Source organism: Cetorhinus maximus, chromosome 34 (genome assembly GCF_964194155.1).
Source record: "Cetorhinus maximus chromosome 34, sCetMax3.hap1.1, whole genome shotgun sequence".
NCBI classification, from domain to species: domain Eukaryota; kingdom Metazoa; phylum Chordata; class Chondrichthyes; order Lamniformes; family Cetorhinidae; genus Cetorhinus; species Cetorhinus maximus.
In genome coordinates, this window is record NC_135912.1 from 5,097,688 (window position 1) to 5,117,084 (window position 19,397).

At 45.0% G+C, this 19,397-nt stretch overlaps 1 protein-coding gene across 1 annotated transcript in view; it reads left to right on the forward strand.

Moving 5' to 3' along the window:
* Nucleotides 1-19,397, forward strand: part of LOC144671845 (uncharacterized) — a 148,006-nt gene that overhangs the window by 66,799 nt on the left and 61,810 nt on the right. The window contains exons 20-24 of the mRNA XM_078533894.1: nucleotides 2,235-2,358; nucleotides 7,601-7,740; nucleotides 8,541-8,655; nucleotides 11,179-11,315; nucleotides 12,199-12,301. Of these exons, the coding sequence (XP_078390020.1) occupies nucleotides 2,235-2,358; nucleotides 7,601-7,740; nucleotides 8,541-8,655; nucleotides 11,179-11,315; nucleotides 12,199-12,301 (619 nt within the window). The remainder of the gene's footprint in view (nucleotides 1-2,234; nucleotides 2,359-7,600; nucleotides 7,741-8,540; nucleotides 8,656-11,178; nucleotides 11,316-12,198; nucleotides 12,302-19,397) is intronic.

Consider the following 19,397-nt stretch of genomic DNA (forward strand, 5'->3'; position numbering starts at 1 on the left):
GATCTATCAGGCGAGTTGTTGTGATCTGGAATACACTGCCCAAAAGGACGGTGAAAGCCACACAGATCACAGTGAGTGTAGTGGTACAAGAAGATGGCTCACCACCATCTTGAGGGACGTTATGGATAGCAATAAATGCTGGGCTTGTTAGCAAAGTTGACATGCCATGAATGAATAAGAAAATAGAAGCAGATTCCATGGTCACTCCCAAAAAGGAATTGGGTGAATAAGTGAAGGGGAAAATTTTACAGAGCCAGGGAAAAAGAGCAGCGAGGGCATGAAATTAACCTACCAGAAAGCCAGCAGAGGCAGGATGGGCCAAAAGGCCACTTGCTGTGCTTTATTGTCATTGATTCTGGCTGATTCGGAGATGGTATGGTAGTAATAAAAGTATAGAAATAATAATTTCCATGTAAAATCAACTAATTCTTCACCTTTGCACATGGTAACTGATCCTGATCCCAGAAAATAAATAAATTGTGCTTTAGCTGCTAAAACCTGCATTATTCTTTGAATCAAATAGCTTGACGCCTGACCAGAGACACTGGTCTAGGCTATTCTTAGCTGGTCTCGGGGAGATGGGGAGATAAGGTCATGTTCTTTCCAGGCGGGGAACACTTAAGATTCAAACCCACATTTGGCTACTGTACATTCGTAGAGTTGGAGATCGAATGTACAAAAATGATATAAATACAGATTAATATCAGCTACCAAAAAAAAATGACTGGCATATCCTAATTTACTGTTTGAGTGTTGCTGAAAAAAGAGATGTGCTGTCGAAACGTTTTGTCTTGCACGCATCAGGACAGATCCACAAGAATACCAATTGTAAAGGGAACAACCATTTATATTGCATGAGAACAGAGTGCTGATTGGCTGGCAAGTGTATTCTGGTGAAGGCATTGCCATGGAGAGTGCACCAGGGCACAGTTAACTGCCAAGCTTCTGTTTAAATTCAAACCAGGCAGATTGACTCTGGCCAAGGCAATGCCCTGGAGAATGAACCAGGGAATGGCTGCCCCCGAAGCTTTTTTTTTAGTTGAAAAAGGCACAATGTGTGGGTATGCTTCTTCTGTCTGAAAAGGACAAGGGTCTTGTGTATGTGTAACTTCTAGTACGCATAAGTGAGCCGCACTGTGAGCCCGACTGATAAACTTAAATTGGTTGTCCATGTAATTCTTGGCACAGTCAGGATTGTTTAGCAAGTGCTGTCCAATCACAGAATCACGTTTTTGTTTTGAATTTTGCAAGCAAAGGCTGTTTGGGTGTGGTCAGTACTTTGCCTGTCGCAAACAGCTGAAGGGATATGATCCGCCAGTCGTTGGGCTATGCAACCTACATACCTGGCATCACACTGGCACTGAAATTCATATACCACATTACTCATTTGTGTGATAGAAAGTCTTTTTATGGCAGTATCCCATTAGTGTCAAATACCATTCGTGGCGCTGCTTCATAGCAGCGTCAAACAGCTAGCTTCACCCGTTGCTCAAATTTTTGAGACACCTTCGGGGTAATCCGAGGTAGACTGGGCACTTTTCAGGACCAAAAGTGGCAGCCTTAGGCCCGTTCATGAGTTTACGCAATTATATAGCGAGCAATGATCTGTTCGGGGAGCAATTATCACAAAGGATGGCTTTGATACACCCTATTTCAGCATCAAGCTTGCACTGTGAGCAAATGTCTCAGACCCTTTTTGCAAACATTGCTGATCAGGCCAATTTTATAGCGCGTGGGACTGTAGGAATTCCGATATTGACCAGTGAAGGTAGGCTTGCAGTAGACAGTAGTAAAGAACCTATTGATAGATCTCTCTTCTCATGCAATATAAATTGTTGTTCCCTTTACATTTGGTATTCTTGCGAATCTGTCCTGATGAGTGCTAGATGAAAAGCTCCGACAACATGTCTTTTCAGCACTGTTCATTTACTATTTCTTCATTCGTTGTTGCCATAACCTTAGTGGGGCTGTTGGCATTGTCTTGCTTCTTCTCTGGCTTTCTTCAAGCCTCCCTCAGTCCGTGTCTCAATGTCATCCACCCATCCGATTTTTTTCTTCTTACTCTTCTGTTTTTACCCTCAATTTCTCCTTCAATTGTTGCCAGGACAAGGCTGTTGGATCTTTGTTTCCAATGTCTGTAGTTGACTATCTTTCTCTCCCTTAACTGTACTTAGCAACCCGTTTGATTCCTGAACTTCTGCTCTAGATCTAACCTACTCATTTGCCTTCCTCAGGAACTTCAGAAGCCGACTCGAAGGAAATCATTGCGTGTTGCCAGCCAGCAATCCATGCTAGAGAAGTCATGCTCAACAATCAACATTGAACCTATTTGTCTTGAACACAACGGCAGTAAAACAGGTAAAAGAATCTGACAGCTGAATGGTGTAGACCTGTAGTTGAGCCATGGGACTCGGAGAGCTGCTTCAACATCAAGAATACATACTTCCATCTCCATAACATCTCCCATCTACACGCATAAACCCTCTCCTGAAACCCTCATCCGCATCTTGCACCCTCTGTAACCTTGAGCTCGTCCAAATCTCTGCTGCCTGTAGCTTCACCACCACCTGAAAGTTCCCCTCCAAATCCCACACCATCCTGTCACCGTTCCTTCGCTGTCACTGGGTCAAAATCCTGGAACTCCTTCCCCAACAGCACTGTGGGTGCACCTAACCACATGGACACCAGTTCAAGAAAACGGCTTACCACCACACACACTCTCTCTCTCTCTCTCTCTCTCTCTCTCTCTCGAGAGAGAGAGAGAGAGAGAGAGAGAGCAGTTTGGGATGGGCAACAAATGCTTGTTTAGCCAGCGATGCCCACATCATGTGAAAGAATACAAAAGAAAGAGCAAGATCCATTCACCCATCACCATTGCGTTCACTGGCTTATGTTGACACCTTTTGTTCTAAAGCCTTTCAGTTTCCTCCCCTTCCCTTTCCCTGTAATCTCCTCCAGCCCTATAACCCTCCAAGACCCCTGTACTCCTACAGCTCTGGCCTCTTGGACATCCCCGATTTTAATTATGCCTTCAGCTCTGAAATTGCCACTGCCACCTCCTAAACCTCTCAGCTCCTCTCTCTTCCTTTATGATGTTCCTTTAAATCCTACCACTTTGATCAAGCATTTGGTGGCTGTGTCAAATTTTGTTTGATAATGCTCTTGTGAGGCATTTTGGGATTTTTTTTTTACTTTCAAGGGATGTGGGCATTGCTGGCAAGACCAGCATTTGTTATCCATCCTTAATTGCCCTTGAACTGAATGGATTGCCACACCATTTCTGAGGGCAGTTAAGAGTCAACCACATTGCTGTGGGTCTGGAGTCACATGTAGGCCAGACCAGGTAAGGACAGCAGATGTCCTCCCCTAAAGGGAATTAGTCAGATGGGTTCTTACAACAATCGACAATGGTTTCTTGGTCACCATTGCTGAGACTAATTTTTGAATTCCAGATTATTAATTGAATTCAAATTTCACCAGCTGCAGTGGTTAACGTTTTGGCGCATTCAAGGTGCTATATAAATGCAGGCTCTTAGCCAAACAGAAGAGTGTGGTTTTTTTAGTTGTTGCTAGTTCTCTATCAATTGCGTGACCCCTTGTGAAATGAATTGAACTTAATATGATGGATAAGCAGCTATTGCTATTTGGACACATTTTCAACTCGAGCATGTCAAAGAATCTTCATTAAATCAAATATCCGTTGTTACTATCCATGTCTTAAGAAGGAACGTAAAGAAAACAAATAGCATGGATAGAGGACTGGCTAACTGAGGAAGCAGAGAGTTGGGATAAATGGGTCATTTTCAGGATGGCAAACTGTAACTATTGGAGAGCCACACGGGCCAGTGCTGGGACCTCAACTATTTACCACCTATATTAACGACTTGGACAAAGGGCCCCGAGTGTATTGCTGGTGATTCAAGGATAGGTAGGAAAGCAAGTTGTGGGGATAATACAAAGAGTCTGCGAAGGAATATAGATAGGTTAAGTTTGTGGTCAAAATTTGGCAGATGACATATAATGTGGGAAAATGTGAGGTTGCCCACTTTGGCAGGAAGCATAGAAAAGCAGAATATTATTTAAATGGAACGAGGCTGCAAAATGTTGTGGTACAGAGGTATCTGGGTGTCCTTGAACATGAATTACAGAAGGTCAGCGTGCAGGTACAGCAAGTAGTTAAGAAGGTAAATGGAATGTTGGTCGCCTTGGTAAGGGAGTTTAAAAGTAGGGAATTCTTGCTACGACTGCGCAAGGCATTGGTGTCTGGAGTACTGTGTACAGTTTTGGTCACCTTACTTAAGGAGGGATATACTTGCATTGGAAGCAGTTCATTGAAGGTTCACTAGGCTGGTTCCTGGGGTGAGGGGTTTATCTTATGAGGAAAGGTTGGGCCTCTACTCATCTGAACAAAACGTATAAGATTCTGAGGGGGCTTGACGGAGATGCTGAGAGGATGCTTCCCCCTTTGGGAGAATCTAGAACTAGGGGGCACAGTTTCAAAATTACGGGTCTCCCATCGAAGATGGAGAGGAGGAGGAATTTCTTCTCAGAAGGTTGTTGGTGTTTGAATTTCTCTTCCCCAGAGAGCAGTGAGTTATTGAATGCATTTAAGGTTGAATTAGACAAATTTTTGATCTACAAGGGAGTGAAGGGCTATGGGGGGGGTCGGGCAGGCAGGATAGTGGGCTTAAGGCCACAATCAGATCAGCCAAGTTCTTACTGAATGGCAGAGCAGGCTGAGGGGCCGAATGGCTTACTCCTTTTTCTTATGTAAACCTGCAAACCAGACACACAACAATCTCAAATTGCCTCCGAGCTACAGCTTGAATTGAAATTAAGCACCAAATGAATTAGCTCATCATATACTTGGTAGCAAGTAGAATTGTGATGTTTTCCAATGTTAAAGGTGCTATATAAATTCATGTCACTGGTTGTGAAGAGACTTTGGTTCACCTCAGCAGCAGAATAACATCCAAACCGGGATATCATCTGTCTTCCCAAGAGCAATGCCCTGGGCCACTCGCTGGTAATAGAATGCTATTTTTTTTAAAAACAGCATGTCTGGCCTGTGTTCCCACTTGTGCACTCTTTCAATATCAGGCTTAAATTTCTGAGTCGCGGTTAACAAATGAAAGTAGTGTTACAGCAGCAACCTGTGTTTTTACAGCAGCCTTAAAGTAGTAAATCATCCCAAGGTGCTTCACGCATGATTATCAAGCAAAATTTGACATTGAGCTGCAAAGGCAATCTTAGGGTAGGCGACCAAATTGGCCAGAGAAACATAGGAACATGCTGATCATGTTCCTCAATGGTGAACCTCCGTTGCACTCCTATGGCAAATATATCCTTCCTTAGCTAAAGAGTCCAAAGCTGTGCCGAATAGTCCAGGTGGTATCTCACCAAGGCTCTATATAACTGCAGCAAGACATCCTTACTCTTGTATTCAAACCCCCTAGTGATGAAGGCCAACATACCATTTGCTTTCCTAATTGCTTGCTGTACCTGCATGCTGACTTTTAGTGACTCATGAACAAGTTCCTTTGGACCTACACTTCCCGACCTCTCACGATTTAAGAAATATTCTGTCTTTCTGTTTTTTTACTACTAAAGTGAATAACTTCGCACTATGTGAATAACTTCACATTACATTCCATCTGCAATGCTCTAGGCCATTGACTTAGCTTGTCCAGGTCCTCTTGAAGTCTCCTTGCATCCTCCTCACAAGTTATGTTCCCACCCAGTTGGTGTCATCAGTAAATTTAGAAATATTACAATTGGTCCCCACATACAAATCATTTATATAGATTATAAATAGTTGTGGACCTGGTACTGATCCTTGCGGTACCCCGCTAGTAACAACCTGTCATCCTGAGAATGATCTGTTTATTTCTACTCTCTGCTCTGTCTGATCACCAATTCTCAATCCATACTAGTATGTTTCTCTCAGTCCCACGCGCTCTAATATTATTTACTAATCTCCTGTGCGGGACCTTATCAAAAGCTTTCTGAAATTCCAAATACACCACGTTCACTGGATCTCCTTTGTCTATGCTACAAGTAATATCCTCAAAAAATCCCAAGTTTGTTGAACATGATTTCCCTTTCGCAAATCCATGCTGACTCTGCTCAAGTTTATCATTCTTTTCTATCTGTCCAGTTATCACATGCTTTATAATAGATTCTAACATTTTCCCTACTATTGACGTCAAACCAACAGGTCTGTAGTTCTCCATTCTCCCTCTTAAGTAGTGGGGTTACATTTGCTACTTTCCAGTCCGCAAGAACCTTTCAGAATCTAAATAACCACCAATGCATCCACTATCTCTCTAGTCACCTCCTTCAACACTCTGGGATGAAGCTCATCTGGTCCGGGGGATTTATCAGCCTTCAATCCAGTTAACTTTTCAAGCACTACCACTTTACTAATACTAATTTCTTTTAGGTCCTCATTTTTACAAGTCCCTTGGTTGCCTAGTATTTCTGGGAAATTTTCTGTATCTTCTTCCGTGAAGATAGACGCAAAAGAACTGTTTAGTTTCTCCACCATTTCCCTGTCCTCCACTATACATTCTGTCCCCAGCAGTAATGGTCCCACATTTGTCCTAGCTAATCTTTTCCTCTCCACATTCCTAAAGAAGCTTTTATAGTCTGCCTTTATGCTCCTCGCTAGTTCGCATACATATTTTCTTTTCCTATTCTTAATCAGCTTCATGGCCGTCCTTTGCTGGTAGCAATTTAGAACCCAACCTTCAAGCCATTTCCTTTGATCTAATGCAATCTTTAACTTCTTTTGTTAACCTTGGTTGATTTACATTTCCCTTTGGGTGTTTGTGCCTTAGAGGAATGAGGTAGGTTTTAAAAAGTGTCTTCAGAGGAGGAGAAGAGAGAGGGAGAGGTTGAAGGAGGGAATTCCAGAACTTGGGGCCCAGGCAGGTGATGGCATGGCCGCCGATGGTGGAGTGATTTAAAATCAAGGAAGTGCAAGTGGCCAGAATTAGAGGAGTGCAGAGAATCTGAGGGTTGTGGAGCTGGAGGAGATTACGGAGATGGGGAGGAAAAAAGGGATGAGAATTTTAAAATCGAGGTGCTGCTTGGAATCCTCTGTAGGTCAGTAAGCACAGTGGGTGATGAATGAATGGGACTTCATGTGAGATAGGAAATGGCAACACTACCCCTACAATAACTACCTTGTGCCTATCCCCCTGACTATACTGCCCCCTAATATAACTACACTGTGCCTATCCCCCTGACTATACTGCCCCCTACTATAACTACCCTGTGCCTATCCCCCTGACAATACTGTCCCCTGCAACAACACTGTGCCTATCCCCTGACTATACTGCCCCCTCCAACTACACTGTGCCTATCACCCTGACTATACTGTTCCCTACAACAACTACACTGTGCAGAGTTCTGCATTGATTTGACACAGGAGTCAGAATATCCAGTTTGAAGCAGTGTTAGGACGTTGCAGGTTATTAAGCTGACTGCAACACAACAGTTTCTAGGATGTTTTAAGTGCTTTCCAGGTTAGTTAAAATGAGTCTTTGTTTTCTTATGATTTAATTTCTGTAACAGAGACCTTGTTTTATGTTTAAAGAGGAGCACCTGGATACGAATTGCGGGCCAGATGTAGCTGAGCAGAGTGAATTGCAGACGTCAGGCCTTAACAGAAGAGGTAAAGAGGAGCTTGAAGTCGCGAAGGCTAAACAAGATAATATGGAAATGGACAAAGAAGAGGTAATAGAATGTAGCTATTTGCTTTGGAGATTGATCACCCTTCACCCCTAAGAATCTTTGTTTCATTTTATCATTGTGTGCCTCATCTGAGAAGCAGGTGAATGGATAACAGCTCCTGGACCTCTTGACAGATCTGGACTGTAAATTGGCACAAGATAGTGTGCAAATTTCTCATTGCAGAGGTAGGTGGGAGGTGGAAACTTGATCCCTACTCTCCTTTGATTTCTTTCTCTCTCTTCCCATAAAAAAGCACCCAGGGTTCTGCCTGTTGTCTCCCCAGTGCAGCATACCCTGAGGCTGCAAGGTTCAATTTGATGGGGTTTAACCCCGAGGCATGTCCCTGCTCAGCACACTGCACTATTCTGCCAAATTTATAGGTGATCTAATATGTGGGGGTGGGGGGAGACAGTGATGTAGTGGTAGCATCACCGGACTAGTAATCCAGAGGCCCGGGCTAATGCTGTGGTACATGGGTTCAGATCCCACCACAGTCGCTGGTGGAATTTAAATTCAATTAATAAAATCTGCTGCTCTCAGTATGGTGACCATGACAGTTATCATTGCATGTCCGAAAGGGAAGAAAATCTGCAACCCTTACCTGGTCTGGCCCACATGTTGACTCTTAGCTGCCCCCTGAATTGGCCTCTTGGTTCAAGGGCAATTAGGGTAGGGCAACAAATTGTGACTTTGCCAGTGACACCCACATGACATGAAAGAATAAAAAATCCAATATATTTGCAATGCTGCAAGTGCTGGACTATTTTGATCGAATCGTGTTCATACATTTTTTTTTCCTTCAGGATAAAATTATTGGACAATTACCTTGCGACGCTGCTTCCTGCGTTGTACTTGAGCAGGGGTCTTTGCCATTGGAAGACACGTGTAGAAGTTCAACACAAAGTGCCAGTGACTCAGGTAAGAATTGTCACTAGATCCCGAATAAATGATAGACGTGTGGAATGTTCTTAACAGTCTTCTTGATAAATGCCATAGTATTGCAATTATAGGTTGTGGGTGCAGAGCAGATTGCCTGGATGATATTGAATTATAGGACAGGTTGCCTAGATCACATTTGTGGGAGACCCTGAAACAAGGGGTCTTAAATAGAGACCCACTAGGGAATTCGGGAGGAACTTCTTCCCAATATTCTTATGCAGTGACCCGTTCTTTGCTAACAGAAGGAATAAGTTCAAGCCTTGCACCTTTTTTGAATTACCCGAGAGCCGATAGTTCCCTGTTGCTTTTTCCATGACAACACCTCAGCCAATCAGAGTTGACTTGCCAACCAGTCAGCACCCTTTTCTCCTGTAATATAAATTGTTGTGATTGTTTGAAATTTGGCATTCTTGCTCTTGTCCTGATGATCGAGATGCAAAACATTGGCAACATTTCTGCCTTTTCAGCAAAAACTTCTTTACGCAGAGACCGGTGAGGTTGTGGAACTCGCTATCACGGAGTAGTTGAGGTAAATAGCATAGATACACTTCAGGAGAAGCTGAATGAACACACGAGAGAGAAAGAAATAAAAGAATAGGCTGATAAGGCGAGATGAAGAAGCTAGGAAGGAGGATCGTGTGGAGCATAAACACTAGAGTAGACCAGATGGGCTGAATGGTCTTTGTGCTGTAAATTAAAATTCCATGTAATCCTGTGTACAGTTAAAACCTTTGTTATCCGGCATGCTCGGGGAATAGGTGGTGCTGGTTAATCAAAAATGACAGTTAACTGGGGGTTACATTGTTCTGGATTGCTCCAGGGGAGAGGGGAAGCAGCTGGGCAGTCGAGGGCCCCAGCACAGCAGGGCACCACAACTGAAGACCAAGCTGACACCACGACCGATGCCATGGCCTTCAGACCGGCATTTTTTAAAAATAAAAAATCGAGCTGTCAGTTTCACAGAGTTGCTTTGAGTCTCTTTACTCAGGCACAATAACCAAAGCAAACCCAAAAATGTAATAACTTCAATGTAAAACCTAAGAAAAACTTTTCAGATTTGGAATCTACCGTTATTGTTACTAGTTTTTTTTTAAAGAATGCACTACCTGAACACGGACAGTGACCGGCTTTTAAAAAGAATCCAGCTGTGAGAAATTCTGGCTACGAGAGAATTCTGGTTGGTAGAGTGCGGGATGGGGCACAGTTTATTGTATTTCCTTGGGTATAAAGACTACAGTGTGATTTAATTGAGGTGACGGAATGGCGGAACAGGCGTGATGGGCCGAATGGCTGCTTGCTGTCCCTATAGATTCTGTTGAAGCAAGCTTGAGACTTCTGAGCTTTAAAAAGAAATTGGAAGAAATTTGAGGGGTGGGTTAACAATTTTACACAAGGGGTGCATTGGCGTTAAGGCAACTCCCAAAAGCGTATTGGAAACAATACACCAAGCAGGCTAAGTTAATAAGCTAATACTGAGAACCTTTAATGGTCTCTGGCCGACCTGTGAGGGTATCGTCAGGCAGGCGAATCTGTTGAAGGAAAACGCTCATGTTTGGTGTGAAGAGTAGCAGCCCCCATCGTCCGAGCCTTCATTAAAAAATTCAAAGGTGTATTACTTGACCCAAAGAAGGGCGGTGAGTGAGGACAAAGCAAGACGCTGTTTGTTACTTTTTCAATCCCAGGGCAATCAATTTGCAAGAAGTTGCCAAGGAATACCATAGAAGGTTGACAACCCAATGGGCCGAAGGGACAATTGGAAGTGTTTGTAGGAAGGGGAGGGCCTTTTATTATCTTGATATCAGGCAGCCCCAAAAGAAAGCCAATGCAAGCCACTTGTGATCACTAAGTCTGATTTATCGCCGAACCCACAACAGAAACGGAAGGTGCTGGAAATACATGAAGTTTATCGGAATAAATGTAGAAATTAACATCTTGCATGGCATTCATTGACTGAACTGGTATAGTCAGGGATTCGAAGTTTTCTTTTTGTATTATCAGAGAAAAAATTTTTTTGATAGGATATTGGCCTGGTATCTGCAGTTAGATGGGTTATTTACCCAAAATTTACAACGCACAAACAGGCCATTTGCTGGTCCATGCCAGTGTTTACGATCCACACACAACTCCTCCCACTCTACTTTATCTAACCCTAGCAGCATACCCTTCTATTCCCATCTCCCTCTTGTCCTTATCCAGTTTCCCTTTAATTGCATCTATGCTATTCACCTCAATCCTGTGGTAGTGAGTTTCACAGTCGCATCACTCTTAACGTGGAGGAGTTTCTTCTGAATTCCTTTTGTATTTGTTTTTCTTTTTATTTAGGACCCCTTGTTCTGGACTGTTCTCCCCCTGCCCCCAAGCACAGACATCTTCTTTACCTCTATCTTATCTAATCCCTTCATACTGTTAAAGACCTTCTGGGCAGAGATTTCAGCTGTGCTTAAAACAGGGGCAATTTTCCCAGCAAGGGGTTCTTACTGAGACATTTTCCTCCTTTTATAGCACAAGAAGAGGAACCTCCGGTTGTGGTGCCTAAGCTCAACTTCGCAAATAAGGAAGTGCAGACTGTGGCTTGGAACCCCATTGTAGTGACTGCGGAAGAATTGAAGGTTGAAGACTCAGAAACGGAAGAGCAATTGGTAACGTTACCCCCATGATCAAACCCTTTATTTAAAGCATTCACGGGTTTATCACTTGACCCAAAGGAAGGCGGTGAGCAAGGACAAAGCAAAGTGCCATTTTTCAATCCCAGAGCAATCAAAACTGCAGGGAATTGCCAGGGACGACCATTGAAGTAGAAACCGCAGACGGGGCAAAGAGACGATTTGGAAATGTTTGTAGAAAGGGAACGGGGCATTTGTGCGATGCCTTAGGGTGGGTAACTGAGGTGGTGGGAGGGATGACCCATGAGTGAGAAGTGGTGGTGGTTGGGGGGTTTTGGTGTGACCCATGAGTGAGACGTTGGTGGGGGGAGGGTGGGTGGGAGGTGGTCGGGAGGGCTTGCTTGGCTGAACAGTCTTTTGTTCTGCAGCATATCTAGTGGAGTGCATAAGAACAATTACCAGGTGACTGTCCTCTTCATTGTGTTTCCCCTTCCTGCTGTTGGTGCGATAGCAACATGGCTGGGGGTCTGGGATGGCCGTCGGGTTGAGACGGAAATTGGTGATGGAAAAACTTGTCTCTCTTGAGAATGATGTAGGTGATTAATGCTTACCAGGGATCTTATGATTTTTCTTTCTCCCCCACCGCCCTCCACCACACCTTTTTTTCCTTTCTCGCCAACTTCCCCATCTCATGCGTGGGTTCCTGCCCACTCTGCAGCAAGTAGCTAAAAATTATGCTCTCGTTTAATATTCACTTTTCAGCAGGGGGTTAGTGGATGCTGAGCCAGAAGAAGTTAATTCTCTTCCTACTTCCTACCTTGCTCCCCCATTACTATGAACCTGTTGGGAATCACACCAGGGACAGAGCTATATTTTAAAGTAAGTTCTGATCTGTTGTAATGTCTGTGTTCCTCCTTAGCTTGTGGAAGACCCCTCTCCAAAGGAATCACAGAAAGATGTTGTTAAAGAAACCCCTCCATTCGAACCAGCCCACAGCAACCTCAGGGACGGAACAAAATCGGGTAAACGAAGATGAGATATTTTGTGTCTGAGATGGTTTGTGTCAGAACTTTGCAAACAGGACTAAAGCTACCTCCTGTTGTGGAAATTTACACAACTAATATCTGTTCTGGACGCTCGTGCATAACTTGCACTTTTCTGCATTTTCTTACACTGCCACCTCCAGCCATATTTCTTTCTTCTGGTCTCTTGTTGTGCTGTTTTTACCCTGTGGAAAGTACTAATAATGGAGTGGGGGGAACTGCCTCTGGCATTATTGCTCTTACTGAACCTATTAACAAATCCTTCTATTCCTTTCTCCCTCATGCACATATCCAGCTTTCCCTTTAATGCATTAATGCTATTTATCTCAATTACTCCGTGGTAGTGAGCTCCACATTCTTGCCACTCTCTGGGTAAAGTTCCTTCTGAATTCTTTTTGGATTTATTGGTGACAATCCTGTATTTATGACCCCTCATTTTCAATTTACCCATAAGGGGAAACATTTTCTTTACACTTTTAAAATGGCTGTCATTTCTGCCAACCATGGTACAGTGATAGCGTGATCGCTTCTGAATCAGAAGATCTTGGGCTCAAGCTCCACTACAGAGTCCTGAGCATAAAATCTATCCTGGCGCTTCCAGTGCAGTCAATGAGGGAGTGCTGCATTGTTATGTGAGGTTAGGCTGTCTGCAATCTCAGGTGGATGTAAAAGATCCCATGGCCACTAGTGGAAGAAGAGCAGAGGGAGTTCTCCCTAGTGTCTTAGGATGGTATTTACCCCTCAACTAACATTGCTAAAAACATGATTTATCTGGTCGTTATCAAATTACTGTTTGTAGGAGCTTGCTGTGTGCCAATTGACTGCCGTGTTCCCTACATTACAGCGGAAGCAAGCTCACGTGGTTGAATAGTCACTGTCATGGCTCGCACGTGAAGAATGAGTGAGGCTCCAGAGGGCTGCCTGCGCTGAAATATTTTTCTGTGTCCTGGTTATCGAGCCAGAGGGGGGGTCCAGACGCACTTAGTCTTCGCCTTCTAATAGAGGGCGAATAATAAGAAAAGTGAAAGATACGGTGACTGATGTAAATTTTTAATTCGCAAAAACATTATTTAAATGCAGACTGCAGTGTGCTTGGCCTCAAAAGAGTTCGAAGCAAAAGTTTGCCTTCAACAGTGAGCTTGTGCTGTACTTTTTGTTTAAATTCCCTTTGTTTGGCCAAATGTTGGCTTCCAAAAGGCTTGATGAAAACTGACAGGCGGCAGTGTTGCATGTAACACGGGATCAACTGAGCCTTAGTGTGGCAAGGTTTTTTGTGTTGCTGATTGGCTCAGGAACTGGGCGCGGCTTGGTCCTTGGAGCATGTAATCGGCTGCTGAACCTCGAGGGCTGTTCAACAGCATTCAGACAGCCAGATTGGGATAGAATGTAATAAGAGAAACGAGTTGGTTGGGAAAGGTACTTTTTTGGGAAGGATCGAGCACAGATTTTCAGTGTCGAGTTATTGCAACAGAGGGTTATTCGGAGCACGAATAAGACTGAAGCGGGGGTTGCTGAGATTTTCAGACGGCTTCTGCTTCTGATGATTGAATTGGAATTCTGTTGGTGACTGGAGGTTTGCTCGCGAAACAATGTCTGGAAAACAGGAAGAGAAGGCGGAGGGGCTGCATGCTGAATGCTCTGAGGAGACACTTCCTGGAGCTGAAAGCCCCGAGGGCAACTTGGATGCCCCATGCTCCAAGAGCCTGTTTCACGGGTCTGAACGTGGTGAGATTTTCAGTGGCCTGATGAATGAGCAGGCGAATGGAGAAGAGGAGCCGGTTTTGCACACCGATGTCACTGCTAGCAAAAGGGAAATCTCGGAGTTGTTCAGTGAAACCCTTTGTGAAGCAACAGGAAATGGAGAGTGCATAGTGGAATGTGCACAGCACACTGGAGAAATTGGGGCAGCCATGACTGACAGGGCACCTGTTAGCCAACCAGATAATTTTACAGACGAAAGGCACTCTGAAAATGCTTCGCCAAGCAAACAGTTAAGTGAAAATGTGCTGGCTGTACAAACAAATCTTTCTGGGTCACAAACCTCTGAGATCGAAGCTGGGAGGACAAACCTTCCTGGATCAACCATCTTGGAGACTGAAGCTACTGGGACAAATCTTTTTGGGTCATCCATTCCTGAACCTGATGCTGAAGGGACAAATCTTCCTGGGCCGTTCATCTCGGAGCTTGAACCTGAAGGGGCAAATCTTCCTGAGTCAGCCACCTTGGAGACTGAAGCTACAGAGGCAAGCATTTTTGGGTCATCCATCTTGGAGCCTGATGCTGGAGGGACAAACCTTCCTGGGGAAACCATCTTGGAGACTGATGGATGGTCAAACCTTCCTGGATCTCACATCTCCGAGCCTAAAGCTGTAGGGGCAAACGTTCCTGGGCCAACTACCTCGGAGACTGGAGCTGGAGGCACAAACGTTCCTGGGCCAACCATCTTGGAGAGTGAAGGTGCTCCATCTTTTAAGTTGCAGCTGCAGCACAAACAGAGAATGGCAAACACAGAAGATCTGTGTGCTTCCCTACAGGAGTCTGAACATCGAAACATGGGAACGTCAGTGACTCCCAATGAACGATATTTAGAAGATGGGGGAGGTTCGCTGCTTTTACCTTTGGTCAAGTTGGATGTCTGTGAATTGAAGACGACGATAGGAACTGATTTTAAACCCTCGGAGAAACACTCCATCGGTAAGGAAACAGCTGAAGCTTCAAATAGCTGTGAGGACTCTGTTGCTCTCCAACCAGCAGAATGTGTGGAAGAGCCGATGAGCATTCCGGTCAAGGGCTGGGATGCCACTCTTAACCTGGAGATTCCCTCTGGTTCAACGTTAGAAACTCTTTCCCCGCTTACAGATGGCAGGCCTCGCATTTCAGACGCCGAGGCAACTATGGAACTCCCAAGGGTTTCTGCATCTATAGTTCAAGCAGAAAACCAGGAGAGAAATGCTGTGTTAAAGCTGAAGGACGCCCAGGGAGTGCCAGCTTCCATTCCAGTGGAAGAGAAGGCAATCCAAGCTGATAAAGGAGGCGAACCTGTCACGTCCGCAGGCTCGGGAAACGAAGAGGGGTTGATGGACTCAGCAAATCGCAAACGATTAAAGTGGAGGAAGAGGAGGAGGAGGAGGAGGAGAGGAAGAAGATCCTGTTCCAGTGTGCAGGCAGGCTGTGAATCGAGGGTTACAGATGCCTCAACTGATGCTACGATGTCAGACAGGGGTCAGCAGGCTGGAGAGATAACAGCCCCAGTGTCTCCTATTGATGCGGTACAGACTTCTATTTATGGAGTAACGGAATTGTGCAGTGAAGGGCCAAGTGATGGTAGAGGGGATGACACCAAATCAGAGTGTGTGAAGATAATAGTGGGCTGCAATCAGACTGAAAGTAAGGAGATTTTAATATACCCAATCAGCTTTGACTTTGGCACCCAGGAATTTTTATTGAATTTTAAAAACTTTTGATTTTAACACACCGATTGAATAAGAAATAGGAGCAGGAGTAGGCCATGCGACCCTGCAGCCCTGCTCAGCCAATCAGTATGATCGTGGTTGATCTTCCACCTCAACTACGCTTTCCTGCCTGATCCCCATATCCCTGGATTTCCTTGGTATCCAAAAATCTATTCATCTCTGTCTTGCATATACTTAATGACCGGATATGCACAGTTTGCTGGGATAGAGCATGTCAAAGATTCGCAATCCTCTGAGTGGAAAAAATATCTTATCTCAGTCTTAAATAACCAATCCTTTTAAGCTGTGACTGTACCATCTCGTTCTAGAATCCCCAACTGAGGGGAACGCCCTCCCAGCATCTATTCTGTCAAGCCTCTAGGATTTTTGTTTAATGTTTCAAGGAGATCATGTCTGTTCCTTTAAACGCTAGAGATTTTTTTTTTAAATTCGTTCACGGGATATAGGCTTCGCTGGCTGGGCCAGCATTTTTTGCCCATCAATAGTTGCCCTTGAGAAGGTGATGGTGAGCTGCTGCCTTGAACCACTGCAGTCCATGTGGTGTAGGTACATCCACAGTGCTGTTAGGGAGGGAGTTCCAGGATTTTGACCCAGCGACTGTGAAGGAACGGTGATATATTTCCAAGTCAGGATGGTGAGTGACTTGGAGGGGAACTTCCAGGTGGTGGTGTTCCCATCTATCTGCTGCCCTTGTCCTTCACGGTGGTAGTGGCCATGGATTTGGAAGGTGTTGTTGACGGAGCCCTGGTGAATTCCTGCAGTGCATCTTGTAGATGGTACACACTGCTGCTACTGTGCATCGGTGATGGAGGGCGTGAATGTTTGTGATGGGGTGCCAATCAAGTGGGCAGCTTTGCCCTGGACGGTGTCAAGCTTCCTGAGTGTTGTGAGAGCTGTACTTATCCAGGCCTTCGGGGAGTAATCCATCACATTCCTGACTTGTGCCTTGTAGATGGTGGACAGGCTTTGGGGAGTCAGAGCTGAGTTACGATTCCTAGCCTCTGACCTGTTCTTGTAGCCACAGTATTTATTTGGCTCGTTCAGTTTCTGGTCAATGGTAAGCCCCAGGATGTTGATAGTGGAGGATTCAGTGATGGTAATTCCATTGAACATCAAGGGGCGATAGTTGGATTCTCTCTTGCTGGAGATGGTCATTGCCTGACACTGTTGTACGAATGTTACTTGCCACTTGTCAGCCCAAGCCTGGATATTGTCCAGGTCTTGCTGCATTTTGATATGACTGCTTCAGTATCTGAGGAGTCGTGAATGGTGCTGAACATTGTGTAATCATCAGTGAACATCCCCACTTCTGACTTTATGATGGAAGGTCATTGATGAAGCAGCTGAAGATGGTTGGGCCAAGGACAATACCCTGAGGAACTCCTGCAGTGATGCCCTGGAGCTGAGATGACCGACCCCCAACAACCACAGCCTGTGCTGATCCTGGCATGTCCTCCTGCACTCTTCATTGAACCAGGATTGATCCCCTGGCTTGATGGTAATGGTAGAGTGGGGGACATGCTGGGCCATGAGGTTTACAGATTGTGTTCGAGTACAATTCTGCTGCTGGTGATGGCCCACAGCACCTCATGGATGCCCAGCCTTGAGTTGCTAGATCTGTTCGAAACCTATCTCATTTAGTACGGTGGTAGTGCCACACAACTCAGTGTGAAGGTGAGACTTTGTCTTCACAACGACTGCATTGGTTACTCCTACCAATACTGTCATGGACAGATGCATCTGCGGCAGGAAGGTTGGTGAGGATGAGCCCAAGTGTGTTTTTCCCTCTTGTTGGTTCCTCACCACCTGCAGCAGACCCAGTCTAGCAGCTGTGTCATTTAGGACTCGGCCAGCTTGGTCAGTAGTGGTGCTACCAAGCCACTCTTGGTGATAGACAGTGAAGTCCCCCACCCAGAGTACGTGCTGTGCCCTTGCCACCCTCAGTGCTTCCTCCAAGTGTTGTTCAACATGGAAGAACACTGATTCATCAGCTGAAGGAGGGCGGTACATGATAATCAGCAGGAGGTTTCCTTGCTCACGTTTGACCTGATACCATGAAACTTCATGGGGTCCGAAGTTAATGTTGAGGACTCCCAGGGCAACTCCCTCCCGACTGTTTACCACTGTGCCGCCATCTCTGCTGGGTCTGTCCGGTCGGTGGGACAGGACATACCCAGAGATGGTGATGCTGGTATCTGGGACTTATCTGTAAGGTATGATTCCGTGAGGATGACTATGTCAGGCTGTTGCTTGACTAGTCTGTGAGACAGCGCTCCCAATTTTGGCGCTTGCCCCCAGATGTTAGTAAGGAGGACTTTGCAGGGTCGACAGGGCTGAGATTGCCGCTGTCATTTCCAGCGCCTAGGTTGATGACGTGTGATCCATCCGGCTTCATTCCTTTTTTGTGACTTTGTCGTGATTTGTTACAACTGAGTGGCTTGCTAGGCCATTTCAGAGGGCAGTTGAGAGTCAACCACATTGCTGTGGGCCTAGAGCCACAGGCAGGCCAGACCAGATAACTATGACAGATTTCCTTCCTTAAAGGACATTAGTGAACCAGATGGGTTTTTACAACAATCAACAATGGTTTCATGGTCATCATTAGTCTTTTAATTCCAGATTTTTATTGAATTCAATTTGCACCATCTGCCGTGGTGGGATTCGAACCTGGATCCCCCAGAGCATTACCTTGGGTCTTTGGATTACTAGTCCAGCGACAATACCACTACGCCATCACCGCCCCCAAATGTGAGCCATTCTACTCGATCTCCCCTCATAGGACAGTCCTGTCTTTCCAAGGATCAATCTAATGAACCTTGGTTGTGCCCCCTTTTTAAAGCAGGTATAACCCGCTTTAAGTACAGAGACCGAAACTGTGCACTCTACTCCAATTGTGGTCTCACCAAAGTCTTGTATAATTATAGCAAGACTTCCTGTCGCTTTTATTCCAACCCCCTTGTAATAGAGGCTTACAAATCATTTGCCTTCCTACTTACCTGCTGTCATAATAGAATACGTTCGCTCACATATATCTGACGCTTAAGTTGGCAGGGAAAGTTTCAGCTCGTTCTTAACATTAATATTCTTAAATATTACTCGTGATCTCCTGTGGCATAACTCAGTTGAATTGGATTATGTGCAGCATATGAGTCAGCTATTTATCCTCCACTGTCCCATTTTAAAGCCATGGGATCAATTGTTGTGAAAAGGCACATGCTGAAGCCCATTCTTGGGCGATTGTTGCTTTGTATATTGGCAGCTGTTTGTAAATCTCCAGTGCTTAGTGAGGAAATGGCTGGCTTTTTTCTTCTTCCATGCACTCCATACATATTGGGAGCCCTTGCCAAGTTTTGGCTTTGTCCTCTCTCTGTTTGGGTTAATTGGAGTGTGTCCCTACAAAGAGAGGGCGCACACTTCGTGTCAGGCCATCAAACCTTCCCCGTGTAGCTTGGTCAGGAATTCGAAGCGTCAGGACTAGGCCACTCAGCCCCTCAAGCCTGTTCTGCCAATTAGTCTGATTTATGGGTGAGCTGCATCTTATCTCTATCCACCCACCTTGGTTCCATAACTCTCCAAACTCTAGCCTAACTAAAGATGCTAGG